At 36.7% G+C, this 18,787-nt stretch overlaps 1 protein-coding gene across 2 annotated transcripts; it reads left to right on the top strand.

The window, feature by feature from the left end:
* Nucleotides 1–298: 298 nt before the first annotated feature.
* Gnf1 (germ line transcription factor 1) lies at nucleotides 299–18,449 on the top strand. 2 transcript variants are annotated; one of them, XM_022063732.2, is made up of 17 exons: nucleotides 299–456; nucleotides 639–795; nucleotides 3,930–4,069; nucleotides 5,954–6,475; nucleotides 6,834–7,013; nucleotides 7,295–7,523; nucleotides 8,781–8,981; nucleotides 9,728–9,796; nucleotides 10,994–11,140; nucleotides 11,929–12,158; nucleotides 12,300–12,494; nucleotides 13,561–13,712; nucleotides 13,795–13,912; nucleotides 14,246–14,391; nucleotides 14,770–14,983; nucleotides 16,775–16,966; nucleotides 17,874–18,449. In XM_022063732.2, exons 1-17 carry the CDS (start codon nucleotides 448–450, stop codon nucleotides 17,988–17,990), a joined length of 3,018 nt encoding a protein of 1,005 aa, XP_021919424.1. In that variant the 5' UTR covers nucleotides 299–447; the 3' UTR covers nucleotides 17,991–18,449. The 2 variants fall into 2 exon arrangements, with proteins under 2 accessions (XP_021919424.1, XP_021919425.1); XM_022063733.2 differs by having other exon boundaries at nucleotides 7,295–7,439.
* Nucleotides 18,450–18,787: the final 338 nt, after the last annotated feature.

An 18,787-nucleotide genomic window follows, 5' to 3' on the forward strand; every position in this document is an offset into this window, starting at 1 on the left:
GTTGATTTAACAACCATACGTATTATTTATTCATATCATAAAACCCTACATGTTTCGGCTAATTCACATCCCCGGTGGATTATGGTCGTAATGTTAACATAGATTTATCATCATCGATAACATTACAACAAATCAATGGCAGAGAAGTCGATCACATGGTTGGATTCACAGATAGAAAATTACAGAACTGTGAAAATTACGACACTCAAAAACACAGAGATGTACAGGCAGGGTAAGGGCCTTATGTTGGTATTATGTGTGGTAGAACCTGAAACGATAATACCAACCTAAATGTGCACGGTGTGTGCAATAACATAACGTTTGTTCTGTGATGAGTGTTTATTCGCATTTTTTCACATGAACCATGCCCTGTAACTAAAATGTATGTGGTGAGGTGCATTAGGAAAGGTTTAATTACGAATATTGTTCTAAAGTAAAATACTCAGCATGTCACACGTAAGTATATTATTGAAAAAGACAAACAATGCAGTAGTAAATTAGGTAATAGAGTTGTGGAGCTGTATAGCCAAATGCCAATTTCAATAAGCGGGTTTCAGAGAAGCGCGATAAAGGTCTGTGTGGAATCTTGGGTTAACGTTTCAATAATTTAACAGAATTCTAAATTTGATTCTCTGTAGGATATACGATCGTATTTTTTACCTACTGCCGGAAATGGGAAGAAAGATAAAAATAAGCGAGAAGTGAAACGTAAGAGGCAAGTTCTCGATTCTGATTCCGAAGAGGAATTCTTGCCGACGAAGGTGAAAAATCATAAAGGAAATTGTGATTTCTCAGGTGAGTGTTATTGTGCTTTGGAATTGGTTGGATTTGTAGCAAAAAAAACTCATTTTAAATTTTGACAAACCAAACTTTCTAACATCTGTCACCAATAACAAACCATAAGTGGATGTGAATATACTGTAACTGATATGCCCAGGAACTAAAACTACAAAGTTCCTTGGTTTACAAATTGGCAGTCCATTAAATTTGGAAAGTCACATAGATCAGATGCAATGAGATCTCTTTAAGCATTCCTTTACTTTTTACTAGTATGGAACTATTGAAGTCAGTATACTCATATACATTGACTTGGTCATTTTGTATGTTACATCCTGGGTAATTCAGTGAACAGTTCTTGAAACTGATTAGAATTAAGGCAGGTGCTAAAAGACATGAGTTGTTTAGAGGTTTAACAGATTTTTCATGTTGCATCTTTCTTCTGATTATGTATTTGCTGTCATGACATTTGTGCAAAATGGATGGATCACTTAGGCACAATGCCAGATGAAAGGATATCAAAACAAATTTTAAAATACAAACCTAAAGGATGCTTGACCAAGGAAGACTGTGGAAAGGGTGGAATGAGTGAAGTTAGAACAGGCTTTAGCCTAATCCCTGAAGTAAAGAAGGAGAAGACATTTGTGGTAGATCACTTTGAAATTTTCCAGTCAAACTCAGAGCTTTATAAAGTCGGTATTAGGCACAACCATTATATGCACTGGCTATTTGCTGATCATGGGCTGTGCCAAAAAAGGTGCATAATATCAGCGAGTAGAAGACATGTTTCAGTTAGCATTTCACAAATTCTGTTTAGCACATATTTCCTGTGCTGTGATGAATTTCTCTTACATAGTTTGTAAGAGATTGTTAATTGTGTTTATAATTTTAAAATTTATTGCCAGTTAATTATGGGTTCCTGTCTTTTATGTTAGAATTAAGTGTATCATGTAGCTTTAGTGGCCTTTTCTGTTTTATTTTATTTTATTGTATTTGATATTTCTTTATAGGTATTGCATTTTAAGCATTTATGTTTGTTGTGTATGATAACTTACATTGTTAAGCATGAATAGCATATTGTGTTTATTTGTACACTGGCATGTTCCAGATCCTGATTATTTAGGATTCTTGGAATGCATCTAATCTAATCTAAACAAACTGCTGATAATAGTTAAATCAAAGATGAAGTAGTAGGAGGACGGAGACAGTTGCAAAATGAGGGAGTTTCTAAATCTGCAATTTACACTTAGCCTTTTGATTTAATTCCATGGAGCAGAGTCATTCTTGAGAAAGTAATAGTTGCTCAGTTAGTCAAAATATCTATTATATTTCATGAACCCAAAGGTATTGTGTTCGCAAGAGCCTGCACTGATCCCTAGTGTGATACACATTAATCCAATCCATCTGCTCCTACCCTGTACCTTAAAGATCCATTTTAATACTCTCCTCACATCCATGCCTAGGTCTTCAAAGTGATCTTTCGCCTTTAGCTTTTTTGACCAAAACTGTTTCTTGTCTCCCATACATCATACACCCTCATTCATTTGATAATCCTAACAATATTTGTTGAAGAGACAAGTTTTGACTTATTGTTATGCATTTGTCTCAGTCTCACATTGCTTCCTATCTCTTAGGTCCAAATATTGTTTTCAGCATCCTGTTCCCAGACACCTTCAGTCAGTGTTCTTCCCTTAATATGAGAGATCAGGTTTCACATCCATACAAAACAGTGGGTGGAATTAAAGACATACATATCTTATTCTAATTTTTATGTTTTCAGATAGAAGATTCTGAATTGTTGAGATTTTAACTTTGACTTGTTACTGTTCTTTCCAAATATTTTAACTTTGCCACATATTCAAAGGAATCTGCTTTCGTTATATAATATGATGGTTTTGCCTTGCAGTCTGGTGATGAGATGTGAACAATGAACATGTCTAATTTTCTCTGTGGTTGCTTGTATACAGAACATACTATTTGTCTATTGACTTTTTTTAAAACAATTTTTCCCGGTAAATTAATATCAGCATAGACAGAAAGAAATATGTCCTATTTAGTTGCAAACCATTCCAGTTTGTTTGGATCTTTCTAATGCATATTCTAAGAGTGAATTAAAATGCCAATACCAATACCAATCTGAACTGGAAAAACATAGACAAATGGTGACTGTATGTTTCTCAATATATATTTTTTAAACCTACTTTAATTAACCTAAATTGTTTTGTGGTTTTACCAGATTTAGTGAGAATCTTGTGCTGTGATCATCTCTGATGTGTGGGGTTTCCTAAAGTCTATATGCATTTGGCAGGGTTATCCTCCATTCCAGGTGACTAAATATTGTCTGAAGAACAATGAATATAAAACCAGAGTGAATTCCATTATTTGTGAGCTGATTACTTTCCCACTGTATTACCATGTTTTGTTGAACATCTGACAAAGGTAAATATCTCATAAGTATTGTGTTGAAATCCATTGTGAGGAAGTAACTGGAGGCTGCAATAAATTGCCTAAAGAGGAGCTTCATAAATTGTACTCTTAACCAAAAATTATCAGAGGTGACCTGTTGTATGTGGGAGGGTAATATAATCTTAGAGAGGAGTGTGTTAGGGTGTGAACTTAAATCAACTGGTTCAGGATGGGGTGCAGTGATGGGCTCTTGTGAACAATTTAATTAATCTTTCAGATCAATAAAAGTAATTCATTGATCAGCTGTGTGAATGTTAGTTTCTCAAGAAGGGCTTTAGTTTGAGGTATTACTGGTGGTTACTTTTAAAATATTCTATTTCTGATGTTACCATGTTGTGTTCTGAGAGATTTCTCACATTCTCCATGTTCTTTTTCTGTAGTAAAATTGAAATTTCTCAATTATTTTGGCAAGGCAGATTTTTTCTCATCACAACAACCAAACAGGCTCTGGGGCCCACCTAGCCTCCTGTATTGTTAGTATTGGGGTTCTTTCTTCAAGGATAAAAGTGGCTGAGGCATGAAGCTGACCATTTACCTCCTGTTTAGTGCTGACGTTAAGATTGCATGGAGCTGTACTGTAACTCCCCCCATTTGTGTGCATGAGTGTCCCAGTGCTTAAGCACAAGTTTTCTTTAATGACACTGAATCTTGCGTTGTAGTCTGACTGACAGATTAATTTATTGCAGGTAGTTGTGCCAGAAATGGAAAGGAAAAGAATGATAAGTATTCATGCAAGTCTGAATTGAAACCTGTGGATGTAGGAGATGTGTTTGGTTACAGTCAGGTTAAAAGAACTTTATCTAGGAAATGTGCAGAAAAAAACAAGGTAAGGTAAAGGGTTGTTTTTCTAGTACAAGTGTTTCGTGGATTCATATAATATGTATTGTAACACACAGTTTAAGCAAATTCGAATGACTCAGTAGTTTTGACTTCTGTTCTTAAAAGTATCTCCATAAATTCTTCCTAAATATGCAAAATTGATGGATTGCTTTCATGCAAAACTAGTAAATGGATTTCACCAAAACTTTTTTGTTGGGTCTATATTAAATGTTATTGGGAAAATTCTTATAACTGATCTCAGGAATCGTTGCTGTTGTTATAATTATTATTATTCCATTTATTTACCATTTTACGGGGTATTTTTATGTACCTGAGACAAACCTTGCACCTGGGGTAGATGGTGAGCAGCTGTTTCTGAAATACATTTTGTTTTTTATTTGTGTTACATGTGTTATATAGATTTATTGTGAGGTATTACTGTATATTTTCTGTCAGTGTCTTTTGAATGATGTATTTTGTTCCTAGAATGGTGGTTTTCTGAAGTTCCCTAAATTCGTGTTCACCCAGGATATTGACCAAATATTTTTTGAGTTACTAGGAGACCATTCCACTTGCTCCTATAATTATTGGAATTACTTTTGCTTTTACTTTCCACATTCGCTATATTTCAATGAGAAGGTCCTTGTATTTCAAGATCTTCTCCGATTCCTTCTTAATTACATTCCTGTCAGTTGGTATTGCTATATCAATTAAGAGGCAAGTTCCATTTTTGTTTTGGATTATAATATCTGGTTTGTTATTTGGAATAGTTCTGTCTGTTCTGACTTGTTGATTCCACAAAATAGTTATTTGGTTATCCTGACTTGGCTCTACTGCCTTTGGGATGTATTCATACAAATGCATCTTTAATTTTACCCCTACTTTCCTGCCTATGTTAAAATGTAACTGAGGACAGACACGATCATGTCATTGTATATATTGCTATTTTACTAGCACTGGGCATCCAGACACAATGTGATCTGTCATTTCCTCACTTTGCTGACATAATCTACATTTGCTGTCTGTATTTTTTTTTAATATTTTGGCAGAATAATATTTAGCGTTTAGCGCCTGGTCATGTGCTCCTATAATTTGACCTTTTCCCCCCCTTTCAGATCTCCTTTTGTTAACCATAAAAATGTGTCTTCTTACTTGTAAGTTGTCTGTCTAAACTTCGGAGATACTGCCCATGCATTATTTTGTTCTCCCAGTTTTTCTGTTTACTTTCTTGAATCAATGACTTAATGCGTTGTTTTCCTCTATCTGTGTTATTGATTTCATCTTTATAATTTAGTTCTTCTTTGATTTTTGATGCTGTTGTAGTTATTGAATTCATTATTGCTTGGGAATTATCATTTGATTTTATAATATTTATATATGGATCCTTTTGATGCTTTATATGCAAATACTCTGCAATATTGACTATTTCACTTTTGTATGCTGCTTCAATTTGTGCCAGTCCTCTTCCCCATTTTTTTCTCTTTACGTAAATTCTATCCGTGTCTGCTTTTAGTTGATGCATCCCATATATTGTCAATGTTTTCCTAGTTTTTCTGTTAATTTTCTGCAGTTCTTCCAGTCTCCAGAAAATTATTCCAAAACCATACCTCAGTGCTGGAAGTGCTAATGCATTTATGGTAGTGATTTTGTTTCTGGCATTCAATTCAGATTTCAGTATCATCCTTAATCTTCCATTATTTTCCTTCTTCAGTTTATCTTTCATTTGTTGATGTTGTATGCCATCTTCTTCCTCAATTCGTAAGTATTTGTATGCTTTTCCTTGTTGAAGCTGTTGTATTTCTGTGTCCGTATCAAGTAACAGATTTTCTGATTCATTTCCATACTTCATCTGAATAATCGTGGTATGTCTTACTGTTCTGTTTATTTGCAGGTCATGGAAGATGTTAAGCCCAAATTGGAGAATCAGCATGCAAATTCGGATTTTGAAGCAACATTACAGGAACTGAATGAACAGAAACTTGTGTGTAAAAAGGAAAAGGAAAAAGCTCATAAGAAAGAAAAAGAGAAAGATGGACTGCATACTTCAGAATTAAGTGAAAGTGTTGTTGTATTGTATAATATGCCCAGAAATGTTACAGAAGAGAGACAGAGTAAAAATGATAAAGAATTATTAAATGACAAGAAGGAAAACAAGGAGAAAGAAGCTACCAGATTGAGTTCCCAGGCTAGAACTTCTTCAGATTTGCCCAAGAAAAATAAAAAATGTATAGATGTAAACCAGCATGTGAGAAATGAAGGTAATAATAAGCAGGAAGATGTCAGAAGTTTGCTGCCTGCTGATAGTAGCTCCAGTGATGATGTATTTGAGAGGAAGAAACAACACGCAGCACAGTACCAAAGATATCTACAACGAGAGGGCCCAAAAAATCCAGGGGGGAAGGCAGTACCACAGGTACTACATTAAGTTCATACTTTGATATGCAGTGTTGTAGACACTACTTCAATTGTAATGCTTGCATCTCTGCACCAGCCAGAACCAAGTCTTTCATGACTGACTGACTGATGTGTTTAAACTGCAGGGGAGCTGGAGCAGGTAAGGATTTGGAAGGAGACAGTTGTGGCCCATCCTAGTATTTGTCTGGAGATATTGAGAAACCTCAGTATGTATAGCTGAAATTTGGACCAGTATTTGTTCCGGGTGGTTCCTGAAGTTACTGTACTAACCTATTTGTTGTACCCTTACCGACATAACAAGTGCAGTTGATGCAACAATACAAGTTCAACTATTGTTTCGTGTTTTATTTCCGCAGGGAAAACCAGGTTGCTTGTCGGGACTGGTGTTTGTTGTGAGCGGAGTGTTGGAGACAATAGATCGGGAACAGGTGACTGCTCTCGTTAAACAGTGTGGTGGTCGTGTGACTTCCAGTGTCAGCCGCAACACTAGCTACCTTGTAGTGGGAGATGAACCTGGGCCAGCAAAAATAGAGAAGGTACCATATTCTGTTTCACATATCTTTGTCTGATAGAGGAGAAGTTCTCAGGTGTAGCTGGCCACTAGCTGTTTTCATGAATAATACAGATTCCTTTTGTTCATGAATATAAACACAGAAAAAATAAGTGTTAGAACATTTTGTGGTTACCAAAATATGCAGTAATTGTAGTTTCTGAAGCTTCAGTACTGTTGAAATTGCATGGGTGAGGATGTGGGGTTATGAGGACACATCAAAAATTCCAAGGCAAGTGCTGTAAATATATACTTTCTTGTTTATAGGCAATAAAATTAAACACAACGCAGCTAACTGAGGATGGGCTGTTTGATCTGATTCGAACAAAATCAGGACCACCAGACAGTTCAGAAATGCTGAGAAAAAAGTTGAAGAAACATATTGATAAGGATGATGAGATTAAAAGAAATGGTAAATTGTGCTCAAATGATAGTACATGTGAATTGGGTATAAAGCCATTGCAGACTATTAAGAAAGGAAAAACATCAATGCCTGGTAATTACTATACAATACTATATTGTCAGTACTCCCTATCTTGCAAAAGCCAGCTGAGTACAGTGAAATCTGCCAAAAATAGAAACTGTCTTTATTGGAATATGTCTTTGCTTATAAGAATGTAAAATAAAAAGTAATTATCTTAATAATTAGAAATTTCTCAGTGTGGAAGCAAGAATAAAAAAGATGGATTTAATGGTCAGTATTCGAGCGGACTGCCTGCTTCTGTATGTTCTGTTTTTTCATTTGATTTTGTTTCTTTCTGTGCTTCCTGGAATTTAATTGAGAAGGAATATTTCTGTAACAAATGAGAAAAGACTAAGACTGACCATTGACAACATATTTTGATGAGCTACAGGATAATTGTGATTTGAATCATATATAGATGGGGTATGTACCTGCCTCTATTAAACAAATATGGTAGGATACTTGGAATACCATTATAAGTAGGTTTTAAAGATAGACAGCAGGAGTGTCATGTTTGCTATTTTGAGTTATAATTTAGCATTAGATATGAATATGATACAGTGTTGATCTGTAGTTATGTACCTGCACTTGAAATGTCTGACTGAACTATCCTGCGCCATCAGCATTGCAAAGCACAAGTGTAATTTATAATGCCAGAATGGGAAGCCAAGTTTTGAGCTGAAGTCTTTCCTGTATTTTACTAATTCTGTTTTGAATATAATGTTGATTTGTTGTTTAAAATCAAAATGAATTACAGTATAGCTATTATTTTACTGTAGATATTCATATACTGTTGTACTTGAACTAGGCACTCACAGTATTTATTTCAAGTAATGCCTGCTATTGAAAAAAGGCAACAAAGAAAAATATTGATTCAAGTACAGTTAATAGTTAATTTATTATTTCATAAGTAACTGCACAGTAAATTTCAAAATTTTTGTATGTAATTACATACCAGATTTTGATCTGTGAAGATGCAGTGGTTGGTTTGAATGCACCTCCCAATGCTACAGATGTATTTATTATTCTGTTCATGACAAATTACATCTATTGAGATAGGATTCATAAGTGAAATACCTGTTGGATGACTTTGTCTGTTTTATGGCTGTCTGCATCTGTTTTTATGTTAATTTCTTTACTAGTTTAAAGTAACTATCATGTTATCATTTCTGACAGTATTGTTTCCTTATGTAACTGCTAGACAAGCAAGGTGTGAGGCAGTAAAGGTGTTCATTGTTTTTATTCTGTAGTTTGTTGCTTAAATATCAGTTTGCTTCTTTAAAATTCCAGAAAAATGGAGTATTCCATCACCTGCAGAATCTGGGGACAGCACCTTTCATCAGCATTCTCTCTGGGCTGATAAGTATAAGCCTTTGTCTACCAAGCAGATCATAGGTCAGCAAGGTGACCGCAGCAATGTGAAGAAATTGGTCAGTTGGCTGCAGGGATGGCATTCTAACCACTCAGGAAAGAAGAAGCTTGTACGGCCAAGTGAGTACTCTGTAACTTAAAGGGTGAAGGGTGGGGGACTGGAGCACAACATTCAACACTATGTTCTGAGTTCTGTATTATAGCATCATGGAATAGTGGTAAAGACTGATGACTTCTTAACCTTTGCATTAGACTCGCCTAATGTTTAGAAAATGTAAAAAAGGCCCACTACATGCCACATAGGCCGCTTGGAGGGAGAGGAGGTATAGCTCATACCCATTCTTTACCTCAGCACTAGATAGGGGTGAGTGGTCAGCTTCACACCTCGGCCTTTCATTACCCCTGGGAAGGGACCCCGGTACCCATTGGATAGGAGGCTGGATGGGCCCCAGAGTCGGTCTGGACATGGAGGATAGAGGAAAAATCGTGTCTCTGTCGGGGATCGAACCCTGTTCGTCCCGCTTGTAGCTGGTCATTATACTGACTGAGCTGTCCCGGTTCCTGCATAATGTTTAATATGATTGTGAAATTTGTTTTATTTTATTAGCACATAATAGAGTACAATTTATATTTATTCATACCGTATAATGTGAGACATATAGGGAACCCCACTGCTGCTCTACTGGGCTGTAAGTCAGGAAAGGTTCAGAAACTGCTGTATACCATCATATCTTCTGAGATACCTGTTAAGAAATCACAAAAGCAGATAGGCTACGTTTATTGGCATTAGCAGGAATGTACAGGCTCAGTATATTCATTTGCTGTGACAACAGTGCTTGCTCAAACTACGTGTTTATTTTTAATAGGTCCATGGGCAAAAGATGATACTGGTAATTTCTTCAAAGCTGCATTGTTATCAGGTCCCCCAGGTGTTGGTAAGTATCAGTTTGGTTTCATAGTTTCTGCTGCATGGGGTAGGAACCCTGTCATTTCTTAAAATGAAGTTTTGGGAAGAAATTATGATGTCCACTTTCTTTTAAATGCTTCAGTCTGTGTGATGAGGATAGTAGAAACTGTATATAATTGAGCAGTTTCCACTCCTATGTGAAATTTATGAGGTAGAACTTGTTTATAACTTTCAATACATGAGGAAAATGTTTCATACAAAGTTTCAAACTTTCAATCCTATGCCCAGTGCTGATGGTTTTTTTTAGATATCACCGAACTAACTAACTAACTAACTAACGGAACCCGAGGGTTCATCACCGAATTAACCAAACCTGTGCATCAGTCCCTGTCCTGTGCCAACAAAATCCATTCTCCTTCAACTCCTATCTCCCATAGATTCCTCCTGAGATTATCTTCCCATCTACGTCTAAGTTTCCCCAGCAGTCTCTTCCCCTCAGGCTTCCTGATCAGTACCCGGTGCACACCTCATGCCCCACCCATGCATGCCATGTCACCCTGACAATATTGTGTTAGCTATCACCACCAAACTGAAACATAAGGAGACTTTTTCCAGCAGCCTTACTGTTTTGTATTTTACAGAAATATGACAATAGTGGAACATATAATTTTTGCAGTACTGAACATCATGGCCCAACATTAAGTTGTGCTGCCTTTTGGCATTACTGGTGGTGTGTAGGTGGGGATTAATAGGAGCGTAACATGAAAATGTATCTTAAGGAAATGGTATGGGAGTATGTAAACTGGATTTGTCTGGCTCAGGATAGGGTCTAGGGGCATGCTGTTGCAATCATGATAAGGAAGGGCATTGTGAGGTGAGTGACTATTAGAATCTGAAGGAGGACTCAGCTCCATGGAGTTTGTTAAAGGGGGTGTGGCATGGTGTTTATACGAAGTTTAATGAAACCTGTCAGACAGTCCACAACTTATATTGGAAAGCTTTTGTGGTGACTGAAAGCAATGACGTCTTCTTGGCTGATCATTTATGTAAGTATGGAATGAACTTTCATTTCAGAGACTGCCTTTGTCTCAGAATTGTTAGAAATTGACATTTTCAATCACCTGAAAATACTTCATTGCACATGTAGATATTATGATACCAGAAGTCTGTCATTCCGTGTGAAAACAAGAAAATCTTTATTTCCTATTTGTAAAACTGTTAACAGGGAAAACAACAACAGTGCATCTTGTCTGTAAGGAACTTGGATTTGATATTGTGGAGTTCAATGCGTCGGATACAAGATCAAAAAAATTACTGCATGAAGAAGTTTCTGAGCTGCTTAGCAACAAGTCACTGTCTGGATATTTTCAGGGTGAGTCAGTATGCAACAGGCAGTATCATGCATATGCACTTAATGCTAATATTTTGGAGGTTAGGTGCTGCATCTCTGTACTGAAGGTCCTGGGTTCATGTCTGTCCACATCCAGCATGGATTCTTTTGCATGAAATTCCTTTCTCTCGCCTTGGACAAAGGTAAAGTTTTGTGAATGTGGGTAATTCCAGCCCCACATTAGGTATGTATGTGCACATGTGCTGGGTTTGACTTGACTTTTTCATTCAGTTTATTATGTTTCACGTTCTGGTAGGCTGTACCATTTCATTGACTGTGTCACCTGTAAGTTGTCATTATAAAGCAGATTTTAGTGCCCACTCTGTCAATCCTCACATTCCCTACTAAGGGCTGTGCTCCATGGGTTAAGAACCACAAATTTAGACAAATTTACAAGTGTTTATGCATACAGAATTTTGATAAAGAAACCTCTTTGAAATAGCCAATTGGAAGACCAAGAAAGGGATGATGGGAAGAGAACATTTAAAGTGGGTGTTAGGGAAGCAGGTTGTAAGAATAGAATGTTGGTGAACCTGGCACAGGATTGTATGGTATTAGTAGCGTTGAGCATATGAGACCTGCTACCAGAGGTTACTTGGTTATGGTCTTTGCCCAAGAGATTTTTTTTGTGTTATGTGATGGGTTGGCAGACTTACCAGAGTTGACAAACATACAATACATGGATGTGGCTGGTGTACTAGATAAGAATTTTTAGTTTTGAGGGCTTTTTCTGTACTATGACATTAATTGTATTCATTTCAATATCCAAGGTGCTGCAGCAAGAAAACCAACAGAAAATCATGTTCTGGTAATGGATGAAGTTGATGGTATGGCGGGCAATGAGGATCGAGGTGGCATGCAGGAACTGATCCAGCTGATCAAGAGCTGTCGAGTACCAGTGATCTGCATGTGCAATGATCGCCATCACCAGAAAATCAGAAGTCTCACAAATTACTGTTTTGACCTCCAGTTTAGTAGACCCAGGGTTGAACAGATACGGGTAAGTTGCAGCTTTTCAATTGGGCAGGTCCTTTAAAAGGTGTAAGAAATTGTCTTTATTTATAATCATCACTGTCCATTGATATTTCCACCAGAGTTGTTCTACCTTTTTAATCATGTGTTTGTGTGTTTTCTTTCTCAGGGTGCAATGATGTCCATTTGTTATAAGGAAGGAATAAAAATCCACCCTGAGGCTTTAAACGATATAATCACTGGTGCAAATCATGATATTCGCCAAGTGTTGCATCACTTGTCAATGTGGTCTGTGAAAGATAAACATCTCTCTACCGAAAGAGCCAAAGAGGAGTCTCACAAGGCCAAGAAGGATATTAAGTTGGTTGGTTTATTTTTAAGTTTAAAATTACCAAGCATGTTTATATATGCATTTGATCAGTTAATATATGGTCCCAAATTTTTGGAAAACATTCACCTCTTGTTGAGGTGGCTTTTCTGTAGAATGTAACCAATAATATGGCAGCTGTGTGAATTTTGTAATTATCTTTGTTTCATGGTGGTAAATAATGAATTATTTAAGCTAGGCATGTGATTTTTTTTTTGGAGATAGATTATGCACATCCCTACAGTTGGTGCATGGAATCTTTTTATATTAACATTTACAGCATGATGAGTGCTTAGAACTTCAAATTTGCATCTAATAAATTTAACATGGTGGGTATGTGCAGTATTCAACAAATTACCATAAGAAATGAGTCTTTAAATAATTATTTGCTTCTAACATACAGCCATATTGTGATAACCTCCTACTGAAATCATCAGTTCTGAGTTTCCTTTTTATATATAAGAAACATGTAGGACCATTTAAAATTCAGGATAGATTTGAGTGAGGGGTTACTGGTGAAGTATTCCATATAATGTAAGAATGCCAGGTAACCATGGCAATAATAATGCTTTAAAGAGACTTGTAGAATGGCAGTTCCCTAGAAGAATACTTCCTCCAGAAAATAAATCAGCTAACAAGATGGTTTGTTTTTTGCATCAAGCATGACTAAATGAGGAGCTGTGTAACTGTTGACAGGATTGTGATGTTGTCATGCCTACCACATAAAGAGAACTTCCTTGAGATGTAACATAAATTGCTTATTTATAATTTGTAGTTTGTAGGTAATTCTCATTCTAAAGCTTGTTCCTTTTGAACAAGTCATTTTAGTTCAACATGTATGTGATTTTAAGTATCCTTAAATACTGCTTCTGCATGGGGAAGTTCAGGTATTGCTCCATGCATTCTAACATTTGACACTAGATGCGGGCAAGTGGTGAGCTTCATGCTCTGGCCACTTTTCCCCCATAACCTGACCACTCATACAAAACAGCAGGTTTAATTATTTGATGATTATAATATATAATATTACTTGCTGTAACTTGGATTATCCTGAATTTTCCAGGGTCCTTGGGATGTCTTGAAGAAAGTGTTTTCTGCAGATGCGCACAAGACAATGTCAATTCATGACAAGTCAGACCTCTTCTTCCATGACTACAGTCTGGGTCCTCTGTTTGTGCAAGAGAACTATTTATCAGTGATGCCCCACAAAGTTAGGTGAGGTCTTGTTTATTGGATTGCAAGATTTATTATACCAATTACAAAATGTTTTTGAGACTAATACAAAACATAATTGCAGGGGCAACAGAAAGAGACATTTGGAGCTTGTTGCGCAGACAGCAGAGAGTCTCAGCACAGGGGATATAGTAGAGAAGTCTATAAGAAGTAGAAATGCATGGAGTTTGTTGCCTACACAGGTTAGTATTTGAGACTGGGTGCTTTAGATGTTAAACAGATTGAATTCCTGCATTTCCCATCACCCCATTTTCAGATATATGTCAGATTTGTTTGAAACACTTCATTTTACAGCTACTGACATGAGCTATGATATGCTAACCATTCTTTTTTCATTCTCCATTTCACCTTCTAATTTTTAGAGATTGCATTTAGATGAAGATATGTTAATACTGCAGTAGGCCTATGTGTGATTGTATCTTTGTAGTTTGGAACTCATTTGTGTGATTCAGAGTGTAGAACTAATTGTCTGCTGGTGGTGCAGTGTTCCACAAAAGATGTGCTTATTTGTTTAGGCTATGCTTTCAAGTGTCTTGCCTGGTCATATCATGGAAGGCCACCTTACTTCCCAGATCAGCTTTCCAGCATGGCTGGGAAAGAACTCACGCAGAAGTAAGTTTGAACGACTTCTACAAGAACTTCACATGCACATGAGGCTGAGGTATGCATTTTCTTTTAGATATTCTGTTCAATGGTTTGCACTTTGTATGCAGTCCATGTATGTGTCACATGTTTGGGAGGTACTCTGCATGTGCGCATGTCTGTCTGTCTGTTTCACCTCCAGAATTACTACCCCTACATTATGTGAAGATCAGTTTAAACTTAGCAGTTTTATAAAAATGGTTCATTGTGCATATGGCATAAAATATTAATAAAAATTACATCTTTTAGGGATCTATATTTGATGTAGCTAGTATTTAATTAAATAAAAGGAAGAATTTTTTAAGTGAAGGGTGAAAATTATGAAATATTCATTAACTTTCCTCCATCCTTTGGTAAATGGACATGCTTTTTCATAGTAACCTTATGTTTGTTTCAGTATCTCTGGCAGCAAGGAAGCTGTTAATTTGGACTATCTAACACATCTGCGAGACTCAGTAGTGAGTCCCTTAATCAATAATGGTTTGGATGGAGTTGCTGCCACAATTCACATCATGCAGAACTACTATCTGCTGAGAGAGGACATCGACAGTCTCATGGAAATCAGTCTGTGGCCCAATCAGAAGGACCCGCTGTCTTGTGTCAACAGCAAGGTGATGATTCACAGTCTTAAGTGGAATATTTGTTATATTCATGAGGAAAGACAAGCTTCAGGTGTCATGTTGTGTGTCTGTTCACTCTAATGTATACGCTAGCACCTTACTGATTGTCATGAACCCTCTTTTGATTGTCTTACCACAGGAGGCACTTTACCTTTGTACTCTTAGCTTCATGCCATCAACATAGTCACTGTCAGAATTTAGTTTCTCATCCTTCTAAATGCTGAGACTTAAGGGCAAGGGATCTGCCTGAAGGACTTTGCCCCCACACTGTTTTGTGTCATTCTGTGTAGCCAGTTTCATATGACTGATATAACTGAGTTGTACTGTGTGTTTAGCTGTTTGTTCCAGATGTGCTGTGCCCTTATAAATAACTTCTAAGTTTCATGATTATGACATTGTGCCACATAACAACATAACACCTAGAAAGGAAAATAACAGCCACATACTGACCCACTCACTAACCAAATATTGACATTTCAGTTGTGTGATTAGTGGGGATGAAGTGAGCTTGATAAATGAACTCACAGAGTAAATAAGTGCAGCTGTCAGCTCAATTTTGTTGTACAGTGAAACCTCGATGCATCGTTTTCGGCGGGGGTGGGAAATAAAAACGATGAATGCGGGAAAACGATAGATGCGGGAAAGCATTAAAAATTTTAAAAAAACAAACAATGTTTCTCTTTCAAAGTTACTTCTTTTTACCAAAAAAGTCTTAAATGGATAACTGGTTTGTCGAAACTTTACGTTTTAGGCCAAACAGAGCCCTTTCCACGTTCAAAATGCTTTCTTCGTCACGTTCACTAATATTATGCGCATAAAAGAACGACTTCACTTTTGTCAATGCAGCGTGTGCTTCGGCAAAACTCGGCAAAGTTCGGGCTCGCATTCGTTGTTTCTCCCTCTTCCTCACCGCTCCCTCAACCTTCGCGGACTATAACAGGAAAAATGGAAGTACTATTACTGCCGAACTCAACGAAACGTAGCTGTAGAAGACACGATATGAACCAGAAGAATGAAAAAGTTTCGCTCGCCTTTCCTTTGTACTTATAATAAAAGCATTTGTGAAGAAATTCACACTGCACATGCCATCTGGCATCGCTGGAACGAAATATGAGTGCACCCAAATTAAAATCGTAAAATTTCTGACAATGGGCACCGCCATTCACTCCAACTATCACCCCTGCACCGCTGACCCTCATTCCAAAAGAATCTGTGCTGGTTGGGCGACATAACAGGTTACCGCTACTGTTTATTCCAAAAACATTGTGCGTCTTTCGGTATTAATTTATATCTAAACCCAGCATTTTAAATTCTCAGAAATGATCATTGCGGGAAAATTGTGGGCCGGGACTAAGATTTTTGAACGATCGATCCGATAAAACGATAGTTCGAGGAACGATAGAAGCGGGAAAATGTAACATTATTTTATATGGGTTGTATTCGGGACCGAACAAAACGGACGATGCATCCGGGAAAACGATAGTTCCGGGAACGATGGATAGAGGTTTCACTGTATTGTTATGCAATCTTCATATCAGGGATTCATAATATTGGCAAATGGTTTGTTATTATATGGGACATTTACTGTGTTTCAAAAGTGTGAAGAAAGTTTTAAGTGGTCATTGTAATTGAGTTGAATTAATTGTGGACCCATTGTAATGTATGTAAATAAATGGGGTAGGCATCAAAGCTACCCTTGCACTGTGACCATTAACTGATCTTATATGAACCCATTAATAAGTCAGATTTACAACAGTGTCGTATTGTTCTGTGGTTTTGTAGGTTAAAGCAGCTTTTACCCGGACAGTCAATAAGGAAGGCATCATGACACCATACTCTGTTATAAACATCAAGAAAAGTGCATCGAAGTTTAACCAAGATTCAGACATTGTTGGTGATGGCCAGGATGATGAAAATGGAGATGAGGTGGAGGAAGATGAGGAAGACATTACAAAAGATGCAATGATTAAGAAGGTGAGATATTTACATTCCTTAAGTTGTTCCACAACTAACTCCAGCAGTCCTGCTTTTCCCATAACAACAACCAGAATGTATTTTTATTTCCTATCTTCAGTGGTAGCAACATTGCATCCATGTGAACTTCTGAGATGGAACTGACACTACACAATGTAATATCCTGCAATGTCACGTGGTAATAGAGGTTCGAAAAGTTTTATTAAAGTATGTTTTTATGCAGTGTAAAACAAGAACATAGTATTGTGATGAAATTAATTTAGCTTTTAATTTTGTGGCAGTAATTAATGGTCCATTAGAGCTAGAAATGTGAAATGTTGTATTGAGGTAGATCATAAACGTGTACAAATTTTGTTTGAAACATTTTGTAAAAATATGGCTGTCTTCTGGGCTGTTGCGCCGTGTAGTCTAGTAGAAGTATACCAATGTTTCAGAGGTCCTTGCTGCCTCCATCGCCCTGATGATGGAAACAGCAAGGACCTCTGAAACATCAGTAAACTTCTACTAGACTACACGGTGCAACAGCCCAGAAGGCAGCCATCTTTAGACTCGCCGCCATGAAAACCTCAAATCCTACAACATTTTGTATGTTAAAATTTAAACATTTCAGTGTTGCAGAATTTTAAAGTTATATCTGATGAACTTCAACTCTGTGGGACTGCCTTGTAGTCAGAATCATGTGTAGAATTGATTCACAGAATGTAAGTGTTTATAGTTCCTGTTACCTTTACAAATGTAAATGCCGACATATTTCAGATATTTGTTTGTAATGTATGCATGTGTTGTTTATAAGCCAACAAGGCAGTACTGTAGTTTTAAATATGTGCGTAGCACTGCACTCCAGTAGAGGCCCAACTACACATACTGTTGGAAAAATGGGTATGGTATAATTATATTTTTCTTTCAGGCCAAGAAGCGACCTGCTGCAGTGAATGATCATGCACCAGGAGGGAGTGGCTCAAAGAGACAGAAGGTTGTTGGTAAAGGAATTAAAAAGAAATGTGATATGGGCAAAGGAAAATAGCTTTGCTATTTGGCAAACTAATGCAAGTTTCCCAGTAAGAATTACTGTCATTGGGAATTACTTGTATTTGAAATTTATTAGGATACATGTACAGTACATCTTTTGCCATGTTAAACTTTCAGAGTCTGACCTTCTTGTCAAAGTGAGCATTTTTCTCATTGAAGTGTATTAGTTTTCTGAATCAGGATGGAAATATTACTATATTTACCCAAATATACCTCCAGAAGAATTAGCTGTGCATTATATTTGCACACATTCCATTCTTCTAGAAGGTGCTATTGAAAAATATTGTTACATGCTATTTTTAAATGCTTTTTGTCATATGACACAAAAAATCTTATAGGTTTTGTTAAATGTGTAATGCCGATGATTCTATAGTATACTTAGGAAGCTATTCAATAAATGTAAAGTTTCAAAATGGGGGACACATTACTTTCACATAAATGCTATTTTACCATGGTGGGTCATTCTTCTTTGTTTTTTGTATTTTCCCTTTATTTAGTCCTTGTTCTTCCCAGTGGTCATTTATTCAGCATATTTTTAAAGTGTGAACTCATGGCATACCACCAACATCTTTGTGTTCCTACCTGCAGGTCATGGCTAACATCTTGATTTTAGATTTAATCCCTTCATGCTCATCTGAATATCATTGCTACTGCTTTTTTCATGTTTCATGTCAAAACAAGTGAGTAGTAACATATGGTAACATTTTACAGCTTGTCTTGAATTATAAATGCAACAGCAGTGTGAATATCGTGTCAGTTGGAAATAAGATAGCAGATTATTATTTGTCGTTA

The sequence above is a fragment of the Zootermopsis nevadensis genome, unplaced genomic scaffold, assembly GCF_977971745.1.
Source record: "Zootermopsis nevadensis isolate Lab colony 2312 unplaced genomic scaffold, Znev_1.0 Znev_ptg000007l, whole genome shotgun sequence".
Lineage (NCBI taxonomy): Eukaryota > Metazoa > Arthropoda > Insecta > Blattodea > Termopsidae > Zootermopsis > Zootermopsis nevadensis.

Coding starts and splice junctions, on each gene's coding strand:
- Gnf1 (XM_022063732.2), top strand. Junction 11,141..11,928: donor ACTGTCTGGATATTTTCAGG/GTGAGTCAGTAT, acceptor TCAATATCCAAG/GTGCTGCAGCAAGAAAACCA. Junction 16,967..17,873: donor AAGATGCAATGATTAAGAAG/GTGAGATATTTA, acceptor TTTTTCTTTCAG/GCCAAGAAGCGACCTGCTGC.